This window comes from Notolabrus celidotus, chromosome 17 (genome assembly GCF_009762535.1).
Source record: "Notolabrus celidotus isolate fNotCel1 chromosome 17, fNotCel1.pri, whole genome shotgun sequence".
NCBI classification, from domain to species: Eukaryota; Metazoa; Chordata; class Actinopteri; order Labriformes; family Labridae; genus Notolabrus; species Notolabrus celidotus.
The window spans coordinates 1,288,518-1,298,316 of NC_048288.1; the positions used below are offsets into that span (position 1 = coordinate 1,288,518).

Consider the following 9,799-nt stretch of genomic DNA (forward strand, 5'->3'; position numbering starts at 1 on the left):
GAAGCCTCTCTGTAGCCAGCTAACCTGGCTTTCCTTTCCAGTTTCCTGTAGCTCTGCAGATTTAACGGCACTTTTTAGAGACCCTGGAAGTTCAGAAACAGACATGTTGACTTACACCAATACTTCCAGATTATGTTTAGCTGTTATTAGTTTCCATGTTGTATTTCAGTGCTAATCAACGCAGCTAGATAGGCTTTGTAACATCTTGCTTCGTGTTTTACAGAGAGGACCTAAAGGCGTTTTCAACAAGAGGAACCAGGATCTAAATTTAGTTCAGGGGTAGATAATCTCCCCCCTGAAAAGCCCCTGCTAGGGGGGTAGTACTTTTCAAAGGTCCTAGGACTTTCGGGGGGCGGTGCCTGCAATACTGAACGTGTCTGATTGGTAGATTAACCACAGTGTTTTTATTCCTCCCTCCGTCCACAATAACATCACACACATCTGTGATTCTCTTGATTTCTCTTTCTTTCATTAGTTTTTATTTGTTCTATCTTTTTTGTATGTGTGTGTACTTTTCAAAAGAAGAAGCTGTGATTCTCTTGATTTAGCAGCTTGTAACAGTAGTCTTCTCTCAGCACACCGTGAATGCGTCTCTCCTCCCTGTGTTCCGGTTTTAAAAGTGACCCTGTAAACTGGAGACCTTCAGCTGAACGTGTCAGTGTTTGTGGAGTTTACACAGCTGTTGAAACACAGAGGGAGTTCCTGGGAATGCAAACTAGTTTAGTTTTTATTAAGATTTCAAAATATCCTCATCAGATATTTAATGATGGTCTAAAGACGTTTATGAGCGATGCATCCGGCTGAAAGTCTCCAGTTAACAGGGTCGCTGTTTAAACCAAAACACCGGCCGATCTCTGCCACGGCTTTTTGAGTTGAAAAGGATTTTAAAGGCGTGTTGAAACGTCTTTGCTACTCGCGCTTATCTCCTCTCACGTGTTGATTCAGTGAATCCATCTGTGATGAAATATAGCACCATCTAAAACAGACCAGCTGAGTCTCTTCATGCTAACAGGCTAACTGTTGTGTTGCTCAGAATGATACCTGCCTGTCCGTCTGCTTCTATGGTGTCATCTGTGATGAATGTCATTCCTCTTTGTTTTACTGCCCTCTACTGGTCTGGTGGTGTAGTGCATTTACTTTTTTATCTCCATACGTCACTGACCTGATTTACACAATCTACCCAGGACTTCACAATGGGGGCACAGGAACCTTTTACTTCCATGATGCACCATGAGGATGTTAACAAAGGATGAAAGAGGATTACTTAAAACATTTAGTTTTAAAAAGTTTATTTTTGCTCATTTTGGTCCAGTTAAATACAATTTGACAATCAAGACTGATTGCCAGATTGTATTTAACTGTAAATCTCTGGATCCTGGATTTGTAACTGGAGCAGGAAGCAGGTGGTCAGAGTTACTCGCCCACTAAACACTCTGAGGGTTGTACATAACTTTTTTGGGAGGAGGACACACTTATCAAAATTCATAAAAAAGATATTCCTTTCCCCTCTCCTGTCTTTCTGTCCCTGTTTTTCTCCCTCACACACACAAAAGCACGCACGCGCACACACACACACACACACACACACACACACACACACACACACACACACACACACACACACACACACACATCAATAGAGTCCCTGTCAGAGCTGTTAGACCAGTTTATCAGCTCCCTCAGCACAGCCCAACAACCTGACACACCTCTCTCACCCTCTCTCGCTCTCTCTCTCTCTGTCTGCCTCTATGTCTGTCTTCATATCTCATCATGAGCTGAACAAACATCTTAACTCCAGGACTCTACAGAAGATCAGAAGAAGAAAAGGAGAAACCTTAACAAAGGTAGGGAGGAGATCATTCAAACAGACTCAGCTTCACTGTAATGATAAGACGTCTCTAACCTGTAATGTTGTTTAGCAGCAGTGACGACATGTTCATGACATTTTCACTCCAAGTGAAAACAAAGCTGTTCTTTTTGAAACTGGGTTTGCAGAATGCTTCTCAGCACTTTTTTAAATTGATCAAACAATGAAACCATATTTCATTACAAAGCCACTGTTAGACTCTGTTCTTCTTACTGCCTCAAACAAATCTCTGCAGTCATTCAGGAATCACACACCAGTGTAAACACATGTCAGACCTTACAGTGTTAGAGGTACAATTATACTGCCTCCTGGCCTAGTTTAATGTCTCTTTGTTTGTCACAGTTAAATGATCCAATCAGAGATGTCTTTAGTTGTTTGATTGAATTCCCAGAGAGAGGACTCTGATGTGCCTTGTGGACAGTGGTGGACACGTCTTCATGACTTCAGTCAGAGTATAGATCCTCCTGGTCAAACATTCCTCCAATACAAGTGAAAGTTGTTCAGTCAGATTGTGACTTGAGTTAAAGTCCTGGAGTACTTCCTTTTAAAAATACTGAAGTATTCAAAGTACTTTTTAAAATATCTCTAAACGTATTTTCACAAAGCATTGTCAAGAATGCATGGGTGAACATTCTGCTCCATTCTGTTTCTCTAGAAAACATGATTTCAGATCTAAAAAGTCTACCATGAAATCTAAACTAAGTTACTACAAGCACAGACAAGTTTCCAATGTTCCTCTGGAATCAAAGCAGTGTGTTAGCTCCAGACCTCCACATGCTTTCTCAGGTTAGATGCTGATGTTTTGGAGGCTGTGATGAAGTTTGTGTGGTAAACAGATCAGAGATTTACAACAATACAAACAATCATTCTTTATTTCAAAAGCTCAAACGTGGGTTTAAAATATGGCCGTGGTGCTCAGGTAGAGAATCATCATCCTTCTCAGTCATAGCCATCATCACCACGACTAAATGAACGACTGATCTGAAGAACGTTTGATCTACTGACAGGTACGGCTACACCACTGAGACAAACCAAACACAAGGACACCAACAGTTTACGGTCTTTGGGATCTGATTTCAGAAAAGAAGACTCATCAGCTGACTTCAAAGATAAAGTAGAGAGTAACTAGAGCACTGATAGAAATGTAGAGGAGTCAAAAGGATGAGATTTGTCTTTAAATGGAGTCAAAGTAATAAGTTCCCCAAAAAATAATACTCAAGTAAAGTACAGATACTCAAAACATGTACTTAAGTACATTTACTTTGATACTCTCCACCACTGCCTGTGCACAAATCAGACAGAGATAAATACCCCTGGCTCTATTCTGTGAGGTGCTTTATGTTTATTGAAACTTCATCTAGAATCTGAAGTACACAACTGAAAACCATGAGGTCATTTCAGGTCAGTTTCTCCAGAGATGTCACAGCAATTCACACATGTACTCACCAGACTTGAAGAGCTTGAAGAGCAAACTTACCGTCCCACAGAAGAGATTTATTGACATAGTCATTAAGGAGAGTTACAGCTGGTATCACTGAGGAGTAAATCAGTGCTATTCCTCTTTAGTTCTCTTGACATGATGTTAAAGTGTTAATATTTGATATCACGTTGTTAATCTTCCTCTCTCTGTATGTCTTTGTGCACGTCCTTCCAGTATGGGCTCCAACCAAAGCAGCGACAAGCTCCACTGTAACCGCTATCTGAACGGAAAGGGTCCTCCATCACTGGTACAACAAGGTCCTTCATTTGTATTATTCTCAGTGTCTGAAAGCTGTCTCTGATAATCTCATGTCACTCCTTATAATCTGGCTAAAAGAGGACTGCTGTCAGTGCAGCTAATGATGAGGTGAACAGGGTGCACAGAGGACCGCAGAGCAGCCAGCCGGAGGGCCAGATGACCTGGGTGGTCCTCCACAGAGACCTGCCGGGGTTCCCTGATGACAACACAATACAGATCAACTACATCTTCCCAGACGGGATACAGACTGTAAGCTTGGATTCAATCTTTATGTACATTTTAAATAAGTAATGATAGATGCACTGAAGTCTCTAACACACAATGAATGGTTGTGTATAAGCTGACAGATCATGTGGAATACTAAACAACCAGGCTACTCGGCATCATGGTCTTAGTGGTCCTTCGTACGTACAGGACCATTTTAACAACTGTTGTGTGTCTGTTAGTGTTGATGTACAGTATTAGAATGAACATATAATAAACTAGGAATTTAAAGAGGCCATTACAAGAAACACATTGCTGTTTCTAATCGTAACACTCAGATGAATTAATTGTAAAAGTACAGGTATCATTATCAATCAATCTTTATTTGTATAGCGCCAAATCACAACAAACGTTATCTCAAGACTCTTTTACAAACAGAGCAGGTCTAGACCACTCTATGTCAAATTATGAACAGAGACCCAACACCAAGACAGGATAAGACTCAGTCTGACCCCACCTTAATCCACCATGAGCATTGCACCTCACAGTATTTAGCTAGTTACAGCGGAGAGGACAAACTTCCTTTAACAGGTAGAAACCTCGAGCAGAACCAGACTCATGTTAGACAGACATCATGCCTCGACTGAGTTGGGTCTGGAAAGAGGGATAGAGGAGAATAAGAGAGAGAGGGAGCGGTGATAGTGATGAGATGAGTAGTAGAAGCTGTTGCCGCTGGAGTCCAGCACGTCCGTATCAGCTGGAGTCTGGAACGTCCACAGCAGGAGGACGTCTATGGCAGCTCAGAGGAACCTACGGGACAAGGGAGCTCAGGGACTCCAGAAAGGTCTATGGTTAGTAACTTTAATGGGACAGGGAGAGTTAAAGTAAGTGATGAGGGGGTTGGGGGGAAGGGGGTGAGATAGGATCCCAGTGTGTCAGTGAGTCTGTTCCCCCGGCAGTCTAAGCCTATAGCAGCATAACTAAGAGCTGGTCCAAGCCTGATCCAGCTCTAACTATAAGCTTTATCTTTAAGCTACTACTCTTAAAAGTAGAGAGGGTGTCTGCCTCCCGGACCCTGGCTGGTAGATGATTCCAAAGGAGAGGGGCCTGATAACTGAAGGTTCTACCTCCCATGCTACTTTTAGAGACTTTAGGTACGACCAGCAGGCCTGCATGTTGGGAGCATAGCAATCTAGAGCCTCACATATTCTGAACTTCAACACAGTACTGCTCTAAACACAGGCTGAACAGAGTCCCTTAGAGTTACAGAGCAGTCTTGAAAGGGGGACATTCCTTCAGCAGACTTCAGTGAAACCATTACCTCGAGAGTCGAGCTCAGAGAAAACGTGCATTTCTTCAGGACTCAACATTCTTGCTGCTGGAGAAGCTGATGGTCTGGTTTGTCTGGTTAGCAGAGGTACAGGTTGGGAACTGACTTTCAGAATCACTGGTCCTGCACAGGTTCCAGGCTAAGTTTCTGTAACTCCTAGCTAAGTTTCTGTAACTCCTAACATTTGTAAAACAATGAGTGTGAGTTTTGGTCTCTTACAATACCAGGCCCAAGAGGCTTTGTTATGCTGCTTCAGAATCCAGCAGCAGAAGCACCGAGGTGACACTGGAGCCCATACAGAGTGGAATGTCATTCATCACTTTGGCAGACATGGATTAAGAGGAAAGTTACAGTGGAATAAAAGGCTTTAAAAAATAATCTGAAGTTATTTCAAATATTTAAATTATTAAGTGGGTCAAAGATTTCAAGGCCAACTCTTCCTTGAACTTATGAAACAAGTTAGAGACTTGAAGGAAGTCATTTTTTACGTTATGTATCAGTTTGAAGGACCGGCTCACTAACTTTCCCCAGGACCGGTTCACTAACTTTCCCCAGGACCGGTTCACTAACTTTCCCAAAACAGCTCAGAGTTTAGACAAACAGCTCCGTCTGACACCCGGAGCCGAGCTCCTCTGCGTGAACATACTACACTTCAGCCTCCTCTGCTCCGGGCGTCCCATGGTCCTGATGCCCTGGAGACTACCGAGTGATAAAACTAATAAATGATAGAAGTCCTGATTCTGAAGTGTTTTGTGACTCAGCACTCAGAGAACATTGTAAATGAATCATTTTCAGATTCTGGAGTTTTGATGTCTTTAGATTCAGAGTCAGACGGCTCAAACATGCAGGCTGTGAACTCTCTCTTGACCTGTCAATCAAAGAGTTAGGCCACGCCCACACAGTCCTGAGAAATGCTCTGACCTGTAAAATAAGATGTTTTTTCAGAGTTTTTTCAGAGTTTTTTCAGAGTTGTGGATGTTTATTTTCACTCAGATTTTTGTTGAAGCTTGATTACACATTATCTTTAGATATTCTATATGAATTTTAAATATTCCATTTACGTGTACAGAGGCTTTAACAGTGACGCAAACATGTGGTTAGTAATATGACTATTGTCAAACCCCCTCACACCTCTGTACATGTATATTGTATTTATGGCACAGTTCAGTATAAAGGAGGACAGAAACTATGTCAGGCAGCATTGTTTGGAAGCCGCTATTTTTCCTCCACATGTATCAGCTCGAGCATTGTACATGAAGAGGACCTTGAATGGTCTTTCTCTATATATAGTCATCTCCACTTGTTCACTGAAACTCTCCTTTCTTGTTGCAGGACAAACATCCTCACCCGGGCCAGCCTTATGGAGGGCTGCGGCTCTGTGCTTACCTTCCTGACAGCCGGGAGGGAAAGAAGGTTCTGAAGCTGCTGGAAAGAGCCTTCTACCAGCAGCTCCTATTTACTGTCTCCACCAACACTGACGGGAAGGACACAATCACTACAACCTCCATCCCCCTCAAAACACAACCAGACGTAGGAAGCGAAGTGTGAGTATATGTTTAAACCACAATCTGATCCTGATAGCCTGAGAGTGATCCAGGACTACATCAATAACATTGGATAGATATTCTAGAGTATAATAAATACACCTTATAAGTGTGTAAGAGCACCAAGAGCCAGAGGTGAGAACAATATCAAGAGGAGGAGGATTTTTTTCCCCATAATGCACTTTGAGAAAATCAGACATATGAAGAGTGAGTCAGCTCAAAATGTTTTAATCTTTTTCAAAGTTCTGTTTATTTGAATTTTTAAACAAAAGATAAATGTAAACAATTAAAGCAAGTGAAGTTCTTTGTATAAGAAACACAATAAGTTAATGAACGAAAAAGCAACCAATAATAATAAATAATAATAATGTAACATAAAAGATTAATAAATAGAAAGGAAAATGAAAAATAGTGAAACGACCATTAGATACATATGTTAATATTTTAAAAATGAATTAATGCAAAAGGTAAAAAAACAACAACAATAAGAATAAAATAAAAAATATATAACAATATATAAAGAATATAATTATAATAAATAAATAAATAATCATAATAATCATAATAACAAAAACTAATTGAGAAATAAAATGAAAGAAAACACCACATGTGATAATCTACAGTGAGAACAACTCAACTTGTTCTCCTCTGAATAAAGGTGTCGTGCTATAGAAGGGACTCAAAGTCTCAAAGGATCAAATAAAGAAATAGTCGATGGAAAAAGACAATGTTTTTTCAGTATGTGGGATGTCATGAAATCTGATGCTGAATCTAGAGACATCCTTTATCCTGTGCAGACACACATGGTGAATAATATTGCACATTTGGTATGTGGACTGGCCTCAGTAAATAACACACGGCTCTGTCAAAGAAGTAAATATCCCATAAAATCAAACTCTGCTGTAATGTGAACGCAGAGTAAGATACAACAAGCTGACGCTGCTCACACACCACATCACCTGTCCACCTCTCCAGCTCCTCTTTTAGCACCACATTTCCAGTTCTCTCCTGTGGCTGTAACCGCCTTGTTTTGCTTTTTGATGCCCAGCTGGCTCATGATTATATCCTGAGGTACATTTTATGCATATGGATTCAGCAGTTTCTATCTCCTTAATGAAAAGACTGGCACATAAGGTGTATTTCGACCAAGAGTTCCGGGGTCTTTTAGCCCCCAGAACTACTTTCCCCTGAACTTAAAGGTTCCTGTGCCCCAATTGTTGTCTGTGTTTCCACCGCGGGCTGAAGTCCCTGGTAGATTGTGTAAATCAGGCCAGTGACGTATGGAGAAAAAAAAGTAAATGCACTACACCACCAGACCAGTAGAGGGCAGTAACACAAAGACGCATGCCACTCATCACAGATGACACCATAGAAGCAGACGGACAGGCAGGTATCATTATGAGCAACACAACAGTTAGCCTGTTACCATGAAGAGACTCAGATCGGCCGGTGTTTTGGTTTAAACAGCGACCCTGTTAACTGGAGACTTTCAGCCGGATGCATCCCTCATAAACGTCTTTAGACGATCATTAAATATCTGATGAGGATATTTTGAAATCTTAATAAAAACTAAACTAGTTTGCATTCCCAGGAACTCCCTCTGTGTTTCAACAGCTGTGTAAACTCCACAAACACTGACACGTTCAGCTGAAGGTCTCCAGTTTACAGGGTCAGTTTTAAAACCGGAACACCAGGAGAGACGCATTCACGGTGGGCTGAGAGAAGACTACTGTTACAAGCTGCTAAATCAAGAGAATCACAGCTTCTTCTTTTGAAAAGTACACACACATACAAAAAAGATAGAACAAATAAAAACTAATGAAAGAAAGAGAAATCAAGAGAATCACAGATGTGTGTGATGTTATTGTGGACGGAGGGAGGAATAAAAACACTGAGGTTAATCTACCAATCAGACACGTTCAGCACTGAAGTGTCAGAGTGTGACATAACACAAGGACTCATTCATATCAGACACCCTCTTGTTGTTTCACTGATGAATCTATTTCTCTAAATAAAAATCATTGACTTGTTCTTGGTACTCTTGGTATCTTTCAGTGATGGCTACCCAGACCCGGACTACCTGAAGACTGTGAAGCAGACCCTGAGAGATCAAGGCATCGAGTAGCAGATCAATCATCCTGTAATCTTGAGTGTTATCATCATGGCTTTGCTTCTTTTCTGTTTCAAATGTATTTATTATCTCGTGTTTCAGTCCTAACCTGTGCTGGTGTCAGACGTGCAATGATAGTGTTGTTTTAAAAATATAAACAGTGGTTATAAAGTTCTATTTATGATGACGAACACCAAGTTAAGAGTCACAGAAATAAAGAATGACTGATCACTTCCCCTTTATCTCTCCTCATTACATTGGATTATTACCTGGCTCTCTAACTGATATTCCGGTTGTGTAAGAGGCTTGATTCTGATTGGTCAAAACCTCTTGACAACAGTTATTAACTTTCACTAACATGAGCGACACCAGAGACAATCTGATCACACGTCATGTCAAATCAATCCACAGAGAAGAGTTCAGACACATTTAGCTTCTCCTTGTTGACACCATAGACCGTAAGGTGAGGGGAAACCGTTAGCTTCTGTTAGCATCAAAACAATGTGGCTAAACGTTAGCTTCAGTTAACATACAAAAATGTGGCTAAAATGTTAGCTTTCGTTAGCATAAAAAAATGTGGCTAAAATGTTAGCTTTCGTTAGCATACAAAAATGTGGCTAAAATGCTAGCTTTTGTTAGCATTAAAAAAAGAGGCTAAAATGCTAGCTTTTGTTAGCATAAAAAAAAGAGGCTAAAATGCTAGCTTTTGTTAGCATAAAAAAAGAGGCTAAAATGCTAGCTTTTGTTAACATAAAAAATGAGGCTAAAACGTTAGCTTCCGTTAGCATGCTTTATCAGCAGGCTACAGATGTTTCCATCTTGGATCCTGTCCATCAATATGATGAAGGAGTGGAGCAGGTGAGAGAAACTTTAGGTTAGTGATCTCTACAAAGAAAGTTAAACCATGAGAGGTGGTGATGATAGCAGCAGGGTTCAAAGTTGTGACATTAGTTTCTTTTTAAAGGTGTGTGAACCACAGAGCTCAGAGAAGAAGGAGAGCTGAATG

The 9,799-nt window shown here is 40.8% G+C and overlaps 1 protein-coding gene across 4 annotated transcripts; it reads left to right on the forward strand.

Moving 5' to 3' along the window:
- Window positions 1-1,785: 1,785 nt before the first annotated feature.
- dtx3l1 (deltex E3 ubiquitin ligase 3L1) lies at window positions 1,786-9,035 on the forward strand. 4 transcript variants are annotated; one of them, XM_034706744.1, is made up of 5 exons: window positions 1,786-1,844; window positions 3,522-3,594; window positions 3,684-3,854; window positions 6,472-6,683; window positions 8,739-9,035. In XM_034706744.1, the coding sequence occupies exons 2-5, from the start codon at window positions 3,523-3,525 to the stop codon at window positions 8,806-8,808; spliced, it is 525 nt and encodes a 174-aa protein (XP_034562635.1). In that variant the 5' UTR covers window positions 1,786-1,844; window position 3,522; the 3' UTR covers window positions 8,809-9,035. The 4 variants fall into 4 exon arrangements, with proteins under 4 accessions (XP_034562635.1, XP_034562637.1, XP_034562636.1 ...); XM_034706746.1 differs by lacking the exon at window positions 1,786-1,844 and adding an exon at window positions 2,854-2,874; XM_034706745.1 differs by lacking the exon at window positions 1,786-1,844 and adding an exon at window positions 3,155-3,268.
- The last annotated feature ends 764 nt before the right edge of the window (window positions 9,036-9,799 follow it).

What these genes read in the sequence shown, in the direction of transcription:
- dtx3l1 (XM_034706744.1), top strand. Translation starts at nt 3,523, where the DNA reads ATGGGCTCCAACCAAAGCAGCGACAAGCTCCACTGTAACCGCTATCTG. An exon ending in GAAAGGGTCCTCCATCACTG is followed by an intron (nt 3,595 to 3,683) that starts GTACAACAAGGT and finishes TCTGGCTAAAAG; the next exon opens with AGGACTGCTGTCAGTGCAGC. An exon ending in CCAGACGTAGGAAGCGAAGT is followed by an intron (nt 6,684 to 8,738) that starts GTGAGTATATGT and finishes GGTATCTTTCAG; the next exon opens with TGATGGCTACCCAGACCCGG.